This window comes from Gopherus flavomarginatus, chromosome 12, assembly GCF_025201925.1.
Source record: "Gopherus flavomarginatus isolate rGopFla2 chromosome 12, rGopFla2.mat.asm, whole genome shotgun sequence".
Classification (NCBI taxonomy): domain Eukaryota; kingdom Metazoa; phylum Chordata; order Testudines; family Testudinidae; genus Gopherus; species Gopherus flavomarginatus.
Genome location: NC_066628.1, coordinates 3,620,274 through 3,639,232, shown reverse-complemented (window position 1 = coordinate 3,639,232; position 18,959 = coordinate 3,620,274). Strand labels below are relative to the sequence as shown.

The following is an 18,959-nucleotide window of genomic DNA, read 5'->3' as shown; positions in this document are numbered from 1 at the left end:
GCCAAAACCAGCCTGCCCCCAGTTTTTGGGAAAGTCTACCCAGGAGCTGTACTGAATCTAGGTCAGAAGCTCATCTTTTATATCCGCCTCCAGCTAGTAGGTGCCTGATAAATGCAAAGGACCCTCGTCATAATCCACAGTTTGAGCATTTTCAGTGTCTAAAATTATATATGCTACTCCATAAAGACATGTCTCCAGCCAAATAATAGCAACAGCAAAGTTTTTTTGGCAATGAGAATTAAAATGCAACTGAGGTCAGAAAAGCTATGGTTTTACCAATGACATTTAATTAACTGCCACTATGCACAGGCAGTGGTGACTCCAGGCACCAGCGCTCCACGTTGCGTGCTTGGGGTGGCAAGCCATGAAGGGCACCTTGCCGGTCCCTGCAAGGGCGGCAGTCAGGCAACCTTTGGCGGCATGCCTGTGGAGGGTCCGCCGGTCCCGCAGATTCAGTGGGGAATCAGTGGCGGGTACCCCAAATCTACAGGAGTGGCAGACCTCCTGCAGATGTGCCACCAAATCTGCGGGACTGGGGGCAGCCTGCCTGCCATGCTTGGGGAAGCAAAATAGCTAGAGCCGCCCCTGTGCATAGGACTAGCTGCCTGACACAGACTCTCAGTGTGTGGCTGCTGGAGCCATCCAAGCATGAAGCCAACTGGATGGTTTGCAGGGGAGTTGTGTTTGTTTCAGCTGGCCCTGGTTTTCAGGGGAGATCAATCTGGCATCTTATTGAAGGTGCTGATGTTCCCTTTAAACCTCCCTGTTCTCTTTCCCATGCAGACACCACAGCGGCGCTGTCTGTATTTACACTGCAGAACCCAATCTGGGTTTCCCCTGGCCAGACTGCTGTCCTGCCCATCTCCCTCCAATTTGCAAACTCGGCGTGGGAGTTCTACCATGTCAAGTGGTATTTCATGACAGGGAATCGTCCCATCCTGGTCTATATGGTGGACAGCTGCACAAGCTCCCTTGAGTCACAGAAGCGCACCTGCCAGCACAGCATGGAAATGGCAGATTTTTATCAGCAGCGGGCAACGCTCTGCTTCCACAATGCTTCCCTGGTGCTCCTGGGTGTGCAGCCTGAGGATGCTGGGATGTACCGGGTAATAGTGCGAGGCTTAGATGCCTCAGCAGATGCAACAGTGAACCTGACAGTGATGGAAGGTAAATATTGGACAAGGGGGCTGTGCGGTGTTGGACAACTAGATTGGAAGGGGAAGGAGAGAGAGGTGAGACTTGCCACAGTTTACATGGTATCGGGTGGGGGTGAATGGAAGAGAAAGTAGAAAAACAGAGGGGAAGGGGAGGAAGAAAAGAATGAAAAGGATAGAGAGAAAGAAGCTAGTGAAGGGATGGAAAGAGGGAAAGAGAAGAAAGGAGTAGGAAAAATAGAGGTTCAAAGGGAGCGGGAGGTGTAAATTTAATAGAGAAGTGTAAATTTCACAGGAAGGAAGATGGGAGGCCAGTGTAGGGTCTCAGGTAAGAAAGGAGACATGGTGGCAGTATGGAGGAAAGGAAGAGAATTGTGCTGAAAACTTTTGGAGGAAGATTGGATATTGAGATAAATCCACAAGTTTACTTGGTTAAGATAAAAAGAGGGAGGGATATTTAAGGAATTATTAAAAATACTACTCAGTCTCTCTCCTCTTTCCCAGTCCTGCTTTCCTTTCTGATCGTCAGTGTTTGTGAGTTGTTCTTTCCCTCTTCTGAGGTGCATAATGATGGCAATGACAACTCAATGTGCTCAATGACAGCCAGGGACACACTGGGAGTTATGTACCCTACACTCAGTGACTTCCTCTTTCTCTCCCTACATCGCCTTTCTTTGAGTTCTGATTCATTGTGAGATAAACGCAAGGACCTAGAGCTGAGTAATTTTAAAGATACAGTGAAATGACTCAAAGAAACCCCTCTCTCTCTCTCTTTCGTGGTTGGACCACCAGACTTATCTGGAGGAAGAGCAAAGGGAAAGGGAAACTGCATGATGTCCAGTGCCACCCAGCTAGGAGTAGCTTTCCTGGCTTTCTGCCTGTTAGAGCGGTTAGTCAGAGAGGTAAGTGATTGCTGTTGTTTTATCTCTGGTTTTCCAGTCCTTAGTGAGATACATTAGAAGGGATCTGAAGAGTACATGAAGTGTGCAGGTGCCATAGGTGTATTGGTATCAAGACCTCTTGCCTGGGAGGCACATTAAATCAGTTTTATGCATCAGGACCCTGGATTTTTGAAGCAAGGAATCTGGATTTAGTACTCCCACTATCTATATCCAATCCCTCTCAGCATCACTGTACCCCTGGTCCATTACTGCCCTCCACTGCAAGTGTCTGCACATTGTTTAATAGACCCCATTGAATCAGAGACCTAGTTATTTTGGATGAGTTTGACATCTCTGTTTTGTTTAGATTATGGCATGACCCATGCTCATGTTACCATGGGAGAGATCTGAATTCAAGTCCAGGTTCAGAGCATCTGGACTGCAGAGACCTGGGGGTGCTACTACCAAGCTGCTCATCTTGGGGTAAGGAAGGAAGCTCCACCCTCCTTTGACTGCAGCTCTCTTCTGCTAGACAGGTTCACCCCTCTGCAAGGCCATGAAGGGAAGTGGGGAAATAAAAGAAGAGGAGAGAATTTCCCCAAAGGGGAATGATGTTGCTTAATCTAGCAAGAAGCATGAATATCGGGGGACTCTGCCATCTCTCGCACAGGCCCAGACACAGATCACAGTGGGAAGTGTCCAAACACACATTGTATGTTAGGTGGCTAGGTTATCTGATAATTGTTCTGCTCTCCACCAGTCTGTAAATATGCCAAGCCCCGATTCATTCCAGCGTGCATCAAAGAATGGTTCCTGATCAGAGCATCAAGCAACTTTAGATAGAGTTTCACTCCTGCAGAACCTGCATCACTAATGACCATTGAAACATCTAGTCCAATGTCCAGATTCTGAAAGTTGGCAAAACCAGCATCTCCAGAAGAAGGAAAATGTCTATAGTGCACTTAGGCAAATTTCCATATGTGGTGTATAGGAGAAGGGATCCCTAGCATACTTGTTGGAAACATAAAATAGCATTTTCTTCATGTCTGCAACAATCACTTTATGTGGTGGAATTGATTATCCTGGCTTGTGCCTAGCTACAGCTGTCATTGATTATATAATGGATTACGCACACACTAAGATTGCTGATGCTTCACAACTACCTATGATTAGCTTCTCACGCAAGCACCTTGACATTCCCTGTTTTCCCTTATGCGTGGAACAAATAGATAAATGCAGCCTCCTTCAGATAGCTCCTCAAAATCCATCTCTATCATGCCTTTAAGAAAACAACTAATTAAAGATCATTTGATGGGCATGTGGGGTGAACTGGCACTTTATCTGTTTATGATAATAGTTTTATTTGTCTTAACATGTATCTATGTATATAATGATTGTATATATTTGATTGCATATGCTCACCTACATTTTTCCTATGTCACTTGTCTTCTTAGACTACAAACTCTTAAGGGCTGGGAGAATGTCTTTACATACGTTTACACAGCACCTACCACAATGGGGTTCAATCCTGTCAGAGACACCTGGTCATTATATTAATATGAACATTAAATAATATTAATAACCTGTGGCAACAGTGACTTAGTCTACTGTATGTATGTGGAAGGAGAGTTTCTTTGGATCAATTTCAAATGTACTAGCCAAGAATTTCTTTCCACAACTGATGTTTTACTTATGCTACTAAAAGATATACCTTCTACTACCAACTGTCACTATATATCCATACTAACATTAGCAAACTATCAGAAATCTCCCATCTGAAGGGTGAATGGAAAACCTGCTAACCCTCAGGACACTGGCTTCTTCTAAGGGCTTGGGATGTTGAATGGATAAAGAGCACTAGTCTGGGTATCAGGTTAGTTTTGAGCAGGTGGGACTCTTGTCTGGAGTCAGCCCAGACTGATCCCACCTCTTATTTTCAGAAACGCCCCTATCCCTTGTATCTGCCATTCCCCATGAGAAAAAGCACTCCCATGTAGCATCCTACGAAATAGAAGTGTGGAGATGGGCAATCTGGGAACAGGTTGTGAGGGTTGGATCACAGAAATCCTCTTGGGAACTGCCAGCTACCAAGACTACATCGGCCACTGCTTTCTCTGGCAGCTCGGGAATCCAGCACCCTATCTTGTTGAGCCAGACACACCCATCTGCTCCAGCACAGACCCAGTGTCTGAACCACATGCTCCAAAGCTGCAGACTTAACTGAAAACAGCTTACAGAAGTGTTCCTGTCTTTAACACTCAGATGCTCAACTCCCAGCGGGATCCAAACCCCAAATAAATCTGTTTTACGCTGTATAAAGCCTGTTTATAGGGTAAACTCATAAATTGTTCACCCTCTATAACACTGATAGATATGCACAGCTGTTTGCCCCCCCTCCAGGTATTAATACATACTCTGGGTTAATTAATAAATAAAAAGTGATTTTATTAAGTACAGAAAATAGGACTTAAGTGGCTCTAAGTAGTAAAAGACAGAACAAAGTGAATTACCAAGTAAGATAAAATAAAACACACAAATCTAAGTCTAATACAGTAATAAAACTGAATACAGATAAAATCTCACCCTCAGGGATGTTTCAATAAGTTTCTTTCACAGACTGGACACCTTCCTAGTTTGGACACAGTCCTTTCCCCTGGTACAGCCCTTGTTCCAGCTCAGGTGGTAGCTAGGGGATTTCTCATGATGGCTGCCTCCTTTGTTCTCTTCCACCCATTTATATATCTTTTGCATAAGGCAGGAATCCTTTGTCCCTCTCTGGGTTCCCACTCCTCCTTCGCAATGGAAAAGCACCAGGTTAAAGATGGATTCCAGTTCAGGTGACATGATCACATGTCACTGTAAGACTTCATTACTCACTTGCCAGCACACAGGTATACAGGAAGACTTACCAGTAAAACAGAGCCATCTACAGACAATTGTCCTGGTTAATGGGAGTCATCAAGATTCCAAACCACCATTAATGGCCCACACTTTGCATAATCCTGGTCTCTCCCTCTCACTGCCTGCCCCAGCCCTCACTCTTCACAGAGGGGCAGGGGTTGGGGGTCTCAGCTTGGCAGAGGATGGAGGGGCTGACAAGGAGTGTGTGGGAGCATTTTTAGAAGAGGAGAAGAAATGGGGGGCAGAGCTGAAGCCCCTTACATTCCCCCACAGTTCTGACCCCCCACCATTTACTCTCCTGTACTGCTCTGACCTCCCCCTTTGCCTAGGAGAAGCAGCATGGTGGGAGGAGAGGGGGGACGGGGACGATGAGCCTGGAGTTCTCTCCAAACTGATGGGGGCGGCCTGGGGAGGGAGCAGGTTTCTGGGTTCCTTCCCCAATTGGGGAGCAGAGGGGGGAAGGGGAACCCCTGAGTCCCTACCACAGTCATGGGTAGGAATTGTACAGGGATAGGGAGTATTTGTATGGGAGGCTACAGATGGCTCCAATTTCTGCCCCTTTATTGGCCCTCATGTCACCAGAGGAGAAGGTGCCCCTTTTCCTCCCACTTATAGTTCTGCTCTCTCAGCGCATCTGAGCTCCCAGAGGGCAAAGAGCCTTTAGAGGAAGTCCCTCTGCACATGGACCATCTGGCTAGTATGAATGGGTGATTGTTTCTACCATTATAGACTCTGACTGAAACTTGGCTTCTCTGTAAAACCTAAGGACTTCCAGATGCTGTATTCCAGTTGACTAATAAATGCTATTTTCTTTTTAAAAGGCTTCACTGATTCAGTGCAGGTATTTGCTGTTTCGGCAGTATCCCTAGGACACCAGTGCATGATGGAACTTTAGAATCACTCCTGTATTTCGTATCACTCCTACATTCCTCATCGTGTTATGCCAAACATCTTATACTGGGCAGCAGACCTGATGGGGCTTTCAGGTCTCTGTTTATTTAAAATTTCTTTGGGGAAAATCCATGTGGAAACCAACCTTTGTTTCTATTTCAAAATACACCTCACACAGCAAACCAGAGCTTTCCAGGAAGTTTTAACAGACAAATTCTTCTCCCAGGTGCCTCCATTGGGCAATTTTAATAGGTGAACAGGAGTTCACAAGCAGTTTGTCTACACATTATGTTAGAAAATAGATTAACACATTTAAACTAACCCTGATACACATGACTCAGGTGTTTTTGCAAATCCCATCCTAAGTTATTTAGGAGCACAAATTCCATTGAAAATCAATGAGATTTAAGTCACTTAGTTTCTTTTGAAAAATTCAGCCTTAGTACGTTATGTACACAGCAATAGCTGTATTTAAAATATATTAGCTGCTTGTGGCTAATGAATGAGCAGCTAACATGATTTTAAACACAACCGCCCATGTCTGCGCTAGGCACAAAGCCAAGTTTACTTTCATGTTAGTTAAAAAACATTAGTTAACGTGTTTTTTTAACCAGGATGCCTTTTTCCAGTTTAAACAAAACCAAGGAGGGAATTTGACCCTATATGTACAGCAAGAACTGTTGAAGATAAAAGAAGGATCATCTCTTCTAGTTTCTGTCACAGAAGCACTTAATTTCCTATTGCAGAATCATAATATTTTGAGACAAATTTGTTCAGGGGAAAAGTAAGGAGATTTGATCCAAATACTAAAACTTGCATATTTGATACTTAAGCACAACCCCTCTTCAGCCAGGCCTCCCTCTCCCAGGGCCTTGTCTGGGTCTCCCTCTCCATCGGGGTCTCGCTCCAGACAGATTTGACATCCTGGATCATAGAGTCCCAACCTAGAGCACTTCTCTGCCCTCACACAGAGCTCCACAACCCTCTCTTATCCCTGTCTCCATGGTTGTACAGATGGGTGGTTGATGGCTGGAAGTCAGGCGGGAAAGGGTCTGGCTGTGTTCTGCAGGGTCATACAGACTTAGAAGCTGGGGCTAGCAGAGCATGCTGCATGGGGTCTGACTAGGATGACCACTCATCCCTTCTTTTAATGGACTGTTACTTATTTCATCGATTTGTCTCTTAGGGTGACCACCTATTCCTTATTTTAAGAGATGTCCCTGACCATTTAAAACATTACATTGAAGTTTATGATAATTGCATTGTATTCTTGAGGTAAACTTAAGAGAGAAATATATATAACAGGTTAAAGGAAATACCGTTTCCCTTCCATGTCCTTTAAAATAAAGCCTTGTCCCTTATTTTTCATGTGGGCTTTCCCTTCTTTCCAGTCAACAAAGATAGTCACCCTAGGCCTGACAGTGCATCTCAGGGACACAGTGTGAGCTGGGAACTGGGATGGAACAGACCGGAGAGGCTGCTGAATCCAACTCGGAAGAACGGGAAGATTCTCTTACCACCGAAAAAAGTTGCTGGGAAAGTGAAGATTGGGTCCCCTTTACCAGCATCGATAAATGCCACCTTCCCCCTTTCATAGTCCAGATAAACCCGGATCCTGCTAGGTGCCTTGATTAGGAACAGGGAGGTCACAGGGGAGGTAGGAGCCAGGCACCACTGTTCCCCGCTCCACTCCACAGCCCAGACCCCGTATTTGGGTCGAAAGTTGATCTTTCCCTTCCTGCTCACAGACTTTCTGGCCACCCCAACAGCACAGAGTCCCTTTGCCTCCACCTCCCAGCAGTGCCTCCCAGAGGTGAATCCCTCACAGCCCAGCACGCAGAGCTCGGTATCAAATCTCTCAGGATTGTTGGGCAGAGCCTGCCCTGTGTCTCCCCGTCTCACACTTTTCCAATCCTCAGACACGATGAGTTCGGGATGGGCCGTGTCTGGATCCAGAGTCACATTTACTGGAGAGGGAAAATCAGAGGGTTAGGGGCAGAGCTCAGCCCTGTGGGAAAGTCTGATTGTATCAGGGACAGAACCTGTCCCAGCTGGAGAGCGAATCAAAGAATGGCCTCCCTTCTGGCTTTACCCTGCTCTGAATGGGGAGCAAATCTGAGCCACGTGCAGGTGGGATCCACCCTCTGGGCCGAGATGCATCAGTGACAGAGCCAGGGGATCAATCCAGGGCAGAGACTCAGAGCCTTTCCCAGTCTGCACCACTTCTCTCTAGGGAGGGGACTGGAGATCCTACTAGATTGTAGTGAAACCAAATGTCTCTCCAAGCACCTCATTGTGATCCTCATCCCCTGAACTATGGTCCATCATATTAGAGCTCCTCTCCCATTCACATCTCTCCCCACCTCCAGACGCTGGCTGGCTCAAATGCCACTTTCCTCTCATGCGCTGTTCCCACAAACCTGTCTCCTTCCTCTTAGTCCTCCATATTGTTGCTGATTTCTGCATGTCTTCTCACAGCACTATGCCCCACCCTGCCAGGTGTGCCGGTGGGAAACTGAGCCGGGAAGACTGAATAGGGGTATTGGGGAAGCCGAAGGCAGGAAGAGGGATTGTGTTAATAGGGACCAGGCTCGTGCAGGGAAACAGGGATGAGAGGTGTCCTCAGCACTTGGAGGATTCCCTTGACACGGCTACCTCTGATTCCCAGAGGTAGCCATGATGAGGCCTGGGATGTGCCAGAGGCTTGGCACAGAGACTCTAGGATCCCCCAGAAAAGCCACCCAGCTCTACCAGAGAGCAGAGCCAGCCAGCCATTCGGAGAGCTCTTCAGCCACCTCTGCTTGTCACAGAGACACTGGACACAGACCCTGCAAGTGCCCTGCACAGACTCAAACCTCATTCCTTGCTACCACTCACACAGACGACTTCCCCTTTCCAGGTCCCCCAAATATCCCTGCTCACCCCCAGTGCCTCCAAAGCCATGCTCAGCGCCTACGTGGCCATTCTGTGGTCTAAGGGATAGGGACTTGACCTGGTCTAGGAGTCACTAATTCCATCCTGCCCCATCCCTGCTTGCTTCTCTTCCCCATAGACCCAAGTTCTAGACAGCCTGGGTCCCTAGCTCACCAAGGTCACAGCGGGCCGGGAGTCAGGTTGGAAACGGCAACAAAAAATTCAGTTTGTTTCCTCTTTCCATCAGAGGTGGTAGATCTGAGCAAGTCCATTAGCTCATCTTTGCAAAACTCAGGCTATTCGGGTTTAGAGGAGTAGCTCTAGATGTGTTTAATCATTTTACAGTCAAACGGGGCCCGTGTAATGAGCTCTCAAAGCAGACTGTAAGTGTGGGAGTTTATAGCTAGAGGAACCCAAAGATGTGTGAGCAAAACAAGGCACAATTTACCAAAAAAACCTTTTGAATGTTTCATTTGCAAATATAATGAAACCTTTTATTAAATAAATTAGAGAGAAAATTCATCTCCTCTCTGAAGAGAGCCATTGTGCTCTGTTTGAAGACTCAGTTCAATCAATATATATAAAACTTAAGGACTTTAGTGACACACTGAGTGGAAATCCCAGTACAACCATACAGCTGAACTACAGAGATGTTAAAGCAGCAAGGAATCCTGTGGCACCTTATAGACTAACAGACTATAAGGTGCCACAGGATACCTTGCTGCTTTTACAGATCCAGACTAACACGGCTACCCCTCTGATATGGAGATGTTAATTCCTCAATGTATCCTCACGGTTACTCTGTTATGTGAAAATATCCATGGATCTGAGGCAATCTTTCTCTTTCATTTCTTTTACTCTGTGTATTCTCACAGCTTTTTGTCTAATGTGATTTTTAGATGCTGATCTACCAAAAAGCCAGAGTCCTAAATTAACTTCTTTTCTCTTTATTTTGGGAAAATATGCCTATAATTTTCAGTTGCCAAAAATTTACCTTTGTGCAATTTCCATTCAGATGAGAAAGACTCTAAAGGAAGGAAAAAAAGGTGAAAGATGAGATTTCATGTTGCCACAATAATGGTGAAATGCCTATTGTTAACATAACTGGTTTTATTGTATACCTGGTTGATACCTTAATACAATCAAACATTTTATTTCAAACAAATAGAACTTGTTGAGTGATAACAATGTACTTGCCTATCACTTCATTTTATAAAATCTGATTACTTAAAAGTAAGGAAATGAATAGCTAAAGATATCAAAAGTCTCCTACCTGCATAATACACAGATAATCTAATGAAGTCTAGTAATGCACACACTACAACAGCTCTGACCCAAAATGAAAAGTATTCTTTCACATTTAAGATGATTGTGATTAAATATACATTTCTTTATACTTAGTAAGAATAATATGTTAATTGTGTGGGCAGCGTATGATTTGTGATCTCCTTAAAGCCATCTTTGCTCACCCATCCCCATTCCCACTAGAGTGTGAAAACAGAGAATTGGGTTGTTCTGTTTTAAGGTGATGTAATTCAGAAACCCATTGTCTAAAACCTGTCAAATTGTGTGAAAAAATTCTATAGTTGTCTACAGATTTTGAGATCAGTATGAAACTTTTAGTGGATTTAAGAACAGGTGGATGAGTTAGCAAAATGGAGTTTATTGTAGAAATTGTAGTAGTAACTATGGGGCAACTGCTGCCATTTCATAATGAAAGATTATGCCTGATCTTTAGAGTGACAGTGTTTAATCAGTAGTCACAAAGGACACAATTCTTCCATCAGTGACATTAGTGCAATTTCCTATTGACATCAGTGAGAGATGTATCCATGCAGGTAGGTGTCAGAGCCAGGACTAGAAATGCAAGTCTGTCGTTCGTCCAGGGGTTGGCAACCTTTCAGAAGTGGTGTGCCGAGTCTTCATTTGTTCACCCTAATTTAAAGTTTTGTGTGCCAGTCATACACTTTAACATTTTTAGAAGGTCTCTTTCTATAAATCTATAATATATAACTAAACTATTGTTGTATGTAAAGTAAATAAGGTTTTTAAAATATTTAAGACGCTTCATTTAAAATTAAATTAAAATGCAGAGTCCCTGGACCGGTGTCCAGGACCCGGGCAGTGTGAGTGCCACTGAAAATCAGCTCGCGTGCCACCTTCAGCATCTGTACCATAGGTTGCTTACCCCTGCGCTAGTCCTATGCTTAGTCCACAAGACAGTGTGGTGTCTCATGCTACTAAGCTGCCCATTCTCTGTCACTAGATGGCGCATTAGCTACTCAATAGCGCAACTGGCTCAAATATAGCAAACCAACTTGGAGGGACCTTTTATTGCTCCCAATGACCTCAGTAGCGGCCTGACAAGCACTGTTGCCTGTAGTTACAAATTAAACTGGGCTCTTCCCAAAAACTGTAACATGAACCCTTGATTTCTTATTATCTCAAAGCCAAGGCCCTGCATGGCTGTGAAGGAGGATGCATATAACCTGCCAGGTTTAAGCAAGATCAGTGATAAGTTTTCAGCCCTAGCGAACAGTGTCTGTCTGTGTAACAGGGCTCCTTACCTCTGCATTTCTTCCGTATGTTGTGTAGAATTGTGGATTTTTCAGAGAAATTCCAGCTGCCCCATTTCAGTTCAGGAGAAAGAGACAAAGGATTCTGAAACGTCTTTCTTTCACATCTAGAGAAAATGACCTATTATTAGTGAATGTTATCTGAATCTTCAGTCTCCAGTGATTAAAGCTGCCAAGTCCAGATTTAAGTCCCTCAGCTCTCCTGATGAGTGTTTATTTCCCAGTCCATCTGTAACTGAAAGCATTTTAAGTCCTTTAATTTTACTGTTGTATCTCTCAAAAAGTGAAGTGAGTGACAGTTTTTAATATCTCCATCTTCTGGGTCAGAGTTAAGGTTGGTTTTGGAATGTCTAACTGAAGTTGTGTCCCTTATAATTTATTTTTAGATAATGCATTAACTGCAGGAGACATTTTTCCCTCTGAATTACAGTGCCCATTCTTTAACAATCAGTATAAATCAGTGTGTTTCAAACGTCTTTTTCTTGTGATACAGTTGAAGAAAATTGTTGATGCTCATAACCCAACATAATTAAATCTTTTGCCTAGAGTGAGGACTCCGGGGGGTGGGGCTAGGGATGAGGGCTTTGGGATGCAAGAGGGGGCTCTGTGTTTAGGGTGGGCTCAGGGTTGGGGCAAGAGATTGAGGTGTGGGGGTGTGGTGCAGGCTTAGCCCCGGCAGCTCCTGGGCAGTGGCACAGTGGGGATTGTTACAGCAGGTTTCCTAGGCCAGACAATGGGAGTGTGGAGTTGGTGCTTGGGGTGGGGCAGGGCAGCACACGGAGCCCCAGAGCCCCCTCACCTAGGAGCTGGACTTGCTGCTGGCTGCTTCCAGAGCTCAACCAGGTGTCAGAACAGGTAGGGACTAACCTACTGGACTTTTATCACGTACACTCTACAGTGAGGTTTATTAACCTTGGAACAAACTACCACGGGAAGTAATAAATCTTTAATCTCATGACTTGTTCAAGTCAAGACCAGATGCCTTTCTAAAAGACATGCCTTAGCCAAACACAAGTTGTTAGGCTCAGCACAGGCTAATTGGCTGAAATTATCTCAATGTTATTCAGGTCAGACAGACTTGATGATCTAATGGTTCCTTCTGGCCTTAAAACCTATTACCTTGACCACTTCAATGCATTTTGAAATGTAGGGTATATTGATGGTCTCACTCTTTTCATCAACATGCCCAAGCACCTTTCCAGAATCATGACATGTGAGGGGGGAGTGCAAAGGAGCCACATACCTTCTCAAGGTGCTTCTGATGTCCTGTGGGGGGAAAGAGAGAGAGAAAAGGAACCTCAGTCAACATGCCACACACTGGGATCCTGCACTGAAGAGGATTTACTTTGCCTTGAGATATAAGAGGCAGCTTTACGTTATTTTCTGACTCCCAGTTCGCTCTATTCACTTTTCACAGCCCTGGAGATCACTTTTGGAGTTTAGTGTTTTAGAGAACTTTTCTCCAACACTCAAAATGTGCAGATTTTTTTTTTTTTTACTCGTCTGAGTGTGACAAGGAAATCTTGGAGTAGTGACCACTGGAATTTAGCTACTGAGCAGTGTGGAACACAGCAGAGGACCACACAACGTAGCCATACAAGAGCATTAGATTTTCAAAAGCTCATTTTAGGGTATTTAGTTTATGTAGTTTAATAAGTAAAGCTGCCTGCAATTTGCATTTTGAATAATATTTTGTTACGATTTTTTTGTTCAGCAAATTGTACGATTTCTGTATGTTTATATGATATTCATAAGTATAGAAATAGCAGTGATACTGAACATGACAGTAAGGGTCTGGATAAATAATACAAACAAAAATAACGAAAAGTTTAGTTACTACATGAAGTCCAGATCTTTTACTAGCTCCAGGAAAATGGGCTTTTTTAACAGGGTTTTTCCATGTCTCAGATCTATGTTTCTGTGACCTTTCCTTCACAGGATAATATAATTTAGATGTCAACAAAATACACATTAAGTTATATTGAGACCTCTGGCTCTGAAATCCAGTACACATAATGCAGGCCCTCCCCTCCTTGTATAGGGATCTCGGGTATTTCCATCATAGTCTCACCTGCAGAAATTCACTTGCTGACTGCCGACACTTCTTGTATAGCTCACAGATCAACTTATTGAGAAGTGATATTTCCTCATTTAGCCTGTCAATGTATCCATCCCTCTTCTTTATAATGTCCTGCTCTGTCTCATCCAGATGGGCCAGCTGGAATCTCTCTTGTTTCTCCAGAAATTGACGCAGTTGCTGAAATTCAGACACAATCTTCTGCCTCTCGGTTTCTGCCGTCTTCTGTAAGGGACAGATACAAAGAGAGAGAGGGCAGAGAGTCATGGGATATTTCATAAAGCTCCCTATGTGCCGTAGTGGTTAGTTCACTGCGACTACTAAGAATTCAGTGCCTGACGTGTCATGAAAACATGCTTACTACTCAGCAGAGAGCTTCCTTAGCAGCCCCGAGTGCTTTAAATAGGAGGTTATTTTTCTTACATGATTAGAATATTTAGTGTGGGATACAAAGGCATTTACCTGCCAAACTTCTACCAAAATCAATGTGAATTAGGCACCTAAACACCATTGCATCTCAGGCTTAGGTGTTAGTGGGCTCTGGAAAACAAGGTCGTTAGGTCATTGTAAATAACGAAGGGCAGCAGGAACTGGAACCTTGAGCTGGACTAGCAGGGACTTCAGAATCGTTGGCAGAAAGTGGAATTCAGAACTGGATGGGTCGAGACAAGTGAAGAGAGCCCCTGGTAACAGGCCAGGAGAATGAAGCAGAGGCCAGTTTCTTACAGGACAATGATAAGCAGACAGGGCATCCCACATGACTGACGAAAGGTGTGGCTATACTGCAATCCCAGGCTGCGATTGCAGCTTGAGTAGATGTGTCCAAGCCAGCCTTAATCTAGCTAGCTCAGGTCTGCATGGCCACGTGCACTGCAGCATGGACTCGCCATGCACTGCGAGTAAATTCCCAGGGCTCCAGATGGGCTTGTATAGCCCGTGCCATAGGTGCTGGAAGGGCTGCAGCACCCCCTGGCTTAGAGTGGTTTCCATTATATACAGCATTTACAGTTTGGTTCAATGGCTCACTGCACCCCCACTATAGCAATTGCTCCAGCACCCTGGACCATGCTGAAGCACACGCCGAGGCAGCTTCACTGCTCCAGCATTAGAGCCAGCTAGTGTAGTTCCTCCCCTGAGGCGTGGCTCAAACTTCCTCCCTCATACTTGCTAATCGGAGTGGCTTCTCCCCCCTTCCTCACATGGGAAGTCTGGCTGAACCTGCCAGGCTGGAAGGCTAATCGCTAAGCAGGGGCGGCTCCAGGCGCCAGCACGCCAAGCGCGTGCTTGGGGAGGCAAGCCGCAGGGAGTGCTCTGCCAGTCGCCTCAAGGGCGGCAGGCAGGTTGCCTTTAGCTGTATGCCTGCGTAGGGTCTGCTGGTCCCGAGGCTTCGGCGGACCTCCCGCAGGCGCGCCGCCGAATCTGCGGGACCGGGGACCTCCTGCAGGCAGGCAAGCCGCGAGGGCAGCCTGCCTGCCGTGTTTGGGGCGGCAAAATACCTACAGCCGACCCTGCCACTAAGGCTGTTGCTCAGCGGAAGGAAGCTGGCAAAGGCTGTGCAGCTGACTTGAGGCACATTTCCAGCATCCGGGAGAGGGTGGAGGGAGAACTGATTGAAGGAGGGGTGTTGTGTATTTGGTTGTCATGGTTTTTGTTCCTATGCCAACTGAGTTAGATTATTAGGGGACAGCCCAGCTAGCTTGCGCTGGTCAGGGGAGTTCCGTGTCTGTAAATAAATAGCTGTGTTAGCTGTCTGCTCTCTGGCCTTAAGTGATTTTCTTCCTAAACCGGCTGCCCCCAAGGATATAACAAGGGGGAAGACAGAGTAGAGTATCCTAAGGCGAGAGGCCTGAGATATAACTCCAGCTGCAGGGAGGGGGCTGAGGGAGGAGGGAAATATGGCTTGAAACAGCATGGAATGCAGCTCCCAGCCTACAATGGATGCTGAACTGTATTACACTGCTCACTAATTGGTGCTGGTTACTTAAGCTCATAACAGCCATTCCTGGCAGTGCAACAGAGGATCTTATAGTGAACCTGTCTGCTGTATTGCTCTGTAAAGGAAGCTAACTGGTCCATATCTGGTACAGAAGCCTGACCTACTAGCAGCAGCCCTGCAAGCTACTGTGTACTAGAAGTACATGACACACAAGTCCAGAGAGAAAATTGAGGGGGAACTGTTTGGACTGGGGAGGAGCTATCCACTGCTCTAAAGGGAAGAGACAGAGGGACTGCTTACAACATATCACAGCTACGGCAGAGAAGGGCTTTGAGGAAGCAGGGTCATAAGCTGCGGGGAAGTAGATCCAGGCTGGGATAGCAGAGTCCAGAGATCTGGTGATGATGTTGACCAGCAGGGCGAGCAGCCCAGAGGAGTGGAAGGATGAAAGAAACAGTCCTTATCTGCCTAAAAACAGAGTTCTTGGGCTGGAACCCAGAGGAGAGGGTGGGCCTTTGTCCACAGACAAAGAAGGAAGGTAGGAGAACAAGAAAGAAAAAGAGGCCAAGAACTGTGAGTCCCAGAAGCAGGTGAGGACCAGGCTTAAATGACACTAAACTTTGGGGTTTCTTATTTGGGTCATCTCTGTTAACCCTGAAATGGGAAATGAACAATGAGCTGAGCTGGCTGCAGGGTTAGGCCATGGACATAGACGGTTGTGGAGTCAGGATGGATAAAAGGGGATTCTAGACTGAAAGAATCCCTGCAACACTGCAGCTGGATATGAGGGGGGTGCTATAGAGGTGAGAGCCTCCACTGCAGAGACACCTAGGGCTCATCTTGTTTCTGAAATTGCAACTTGAAGGTAAAGGGACTTGGCTAGCACTAGCTTATAGCAAAGCTCAAATCTAGTCAAGAAAGATGCATTTATTTGCTTTGCTTCTGAATAATTATTTTTTACTGTTTTCTCTTTGCTAAATGTATAACTACTTTTAAAGAAAGAGCTGTTGTCTTCCATCCATGGAGAGAATCAAGCAGGCAGACTTTCTTGTATTTTCCATTTATCTGCTTAACTTCTGTTAAACCAAAACAGAGCTTTGCTTTGCACTGAGGAATAAATAAATAACATCTCATTCATGAAGGGGAATTATTATTCCCAGGCTACTCAGTGTCAATAATGTCCAAGTGCACTACTGCCGATGAGCAAGAATAACACCTACCAGTAGTTCTTGGCTTTTCTTTACCTCATTCGATCTGAATGTCAGAACCTCTTTTCGATTCTTCTTTAAAGTCTCCAGATGGCTCAGAATCTGATCCTAAGAAAAGAGAAAATATTTTTGCTTTAATTGTATTTTGAGATATATTTTACCTCAGTGGATCCTGGCTTCTTTTTTTGCTTAGAGTCATAAAGCTGGTTTCCTCTGAGGTGGGTGAATCCCTGGCTAGCACAGAACCATGATAATTTGATAATAGGACCACCTATAGCAGCATCAGGGGTGTGCTGAATGTGGCTGGACTGCATTGTGCTCTGGCAGTGACTTATCAGCATAAAAGCCACTAGGGTCATTATAAGCCAGTATATTAGAATTCGAGTTGGTAAAAAAAAATTAATGGGACTGAATTTTTTTCATGAAAAATACCCATTTGGTAAAAATACCCATTTTTTCATGAGAACTTCAGTTCTGAGGGGAGGAAAAAGGTGAAATGAAGATCCCAGGCTGCTTGCCTAGAAGGCTCTTGTCAATTTCACATTCATCCAGTGAAACTGACAAAAGCTTTCCCAGCCTGCTGCCAGAGGAGCTCTGTTCTGCCTTCTCCCTTACTCCAGGGGATTATACTTTTTCCAAAAATGCAAAATAAATAAATATTTTTCAAAAAGGAATTGTCTCTTTTCAGACAGCTCTGATTAGAATAACACTAAGGGCTTTTCCTTACAGGGAAACTAACTGGCATGGCTATGCTGGAAAAAAAACTACTCCACAATAACTACCTGTGTGGACACTATTCTGCAATAAAAGTGAATTTATTCATGAATTATTGCTCCACATTGGAAGCAGAACAGTTATTCCAAAATAATGTTATCTGTATTCCAGAACAGAGTGTCCACACGTGGGAGTATTCCAGCATAGCTATAGAGGAATAGTAATTCTGAAACAACTATGTTGGTCAATTTCCCTGTGTAGACAAGCCCTAAATTATGCTGGTGGTCAAACTAGCCCCCAGGAGGCAAAGGTGGCAGATAGCTCCCTTTGCCTCCCCCTAACAAGTCCTACGTCAAGGATATCTTGGACAGATCCTAGAATCAGGGCCAAAACTTTCACATTGAAATCCATAGCTGTCATTTTCAAATTCTGCTTCCTTTCTGAAGGACTCAGGATGTCCAAGAGAGCTGACACAATGACACTTGCTGAACGTCTCAAATCTCCGGCAAATCAGTCTGTTGTTGCTCTAATTTCTGCCCAACCGACTCTCTGGGCTTTATGCCTCTGACACGACAAGTGAAAAATTCCAGGTTTCCTCAATCTACCTGCTCAGGCCTGCAGACCTATCATTGAGCTAAAAATAATTCATGCCCTTTCAGTATAACATTCTGGAGAAATTTATTTGAAACAACCTTAACTATCCATCCATTAACCTTAACCATCACTGCCTATAATATTAATATTTTTAATGACAGTGTTCGGTGAACTTGGCTTTGGCCCTGGGCACTAGAATCTCAACTAGGTGAGTCCAGTAAACAGGGTTTGATTTTTTTCTGTATATGTGAATCCCTTGAAAAGGATGAGGGGTGGAGGGAAATACACAAACATGTCAAAAGTTTTGGCTCTGAATGCTTATCATTTAAGGTATCATAATTATTGAACTCCTTGTGAAAATTATACCTCATCCACAGACAGCTATCAATTTTGAAGGTGAGATTCCCTTCTTGTGAGCTTTTCAGACACACGAGGCAAATTCCGCTTATCATGAAAACTCACTTGTAACCTTTGCTACAGAGCCACTGCTGACTCTCTCTAATAATCCATGGTTAGTGATTGCTTACCTTGTAATCCTGGGCAGCTTCGTCTATGGGAACCACAGTGTGGTCTTTGTGATCTCGGGACAGATGGCAAACCATACAAATGGGGGTTTGATCCTCTCGGCAGAAGACTTTTAAAACCTCACTGTGTTTCTTACACACTCTGCTGACTTCTGGTTCACTTGTTGACTCCAGTCTAAGTGTTCTGGAGGCTTCCACAATATTCTTCAGCTGCCTGTTTCGTTTGTAGTTTCTATGGGAAAAGGTATCTCTGCACTCTGGACAGCAGAAGTCTGTCTTCACTCCTGCCCACCACACATTGATGCAGGCCTGGCAGAAATTGTGCCCACAATCTAAAGCCACTGGATCTTGAAAATAATCCAGACACACTGAACAGGTCAGTTCACCTAGGAACAGTTGTGCTGGATCTGCAGCAGCCATGACTGCTTCTGCAGAGAGAAGAGGAATTTAGTTTCTTTTTGCTATTCTCAGAATTGGGCTGATTCTGAACTTTGAACACCAAACAGGCGTTTCCTATGTATACATTGTCTTGTGTTACTTTTCGGAGGCTGGAGACACCTTTTGGTCTGAGTTCACACCTGGAGGAAGCA

General features: G+C 44.8%; 1 protein-coding gene across 1 annotated transcript; it reads right to left on the bottom strand.

Moving 5' to 3' along the window:
- Positions 1-7,255: 7,255 nt before the first annotated feature.
- On the bottom strand, positions 7,256-18,789 carry LOC127032718 (E3 ubiquitin-protein ligase TRIM39-like). Its single transcript, XM_050920159.1, has 7 exons — positions 18,373-18,789; positions 16,550-16,645; positions 13,388-13,618; positions 12,560-12,582; positions 11,308-11,423; positions 9,735-9,767; positions 7,256-7,794 (listed from the first exon to the last, which is right to left on the bottom strand). The coding sequence occupies exons 1-7, from the start codon at positions 18,787-18,789 to the stop codon at positions 7,256-7,258; spliced, it is 1,455 nt and encodes a 484-aa protein (XP_050776116.1).
- Positions 18,790-18,959: the final 170 nt, after the last annotated feature.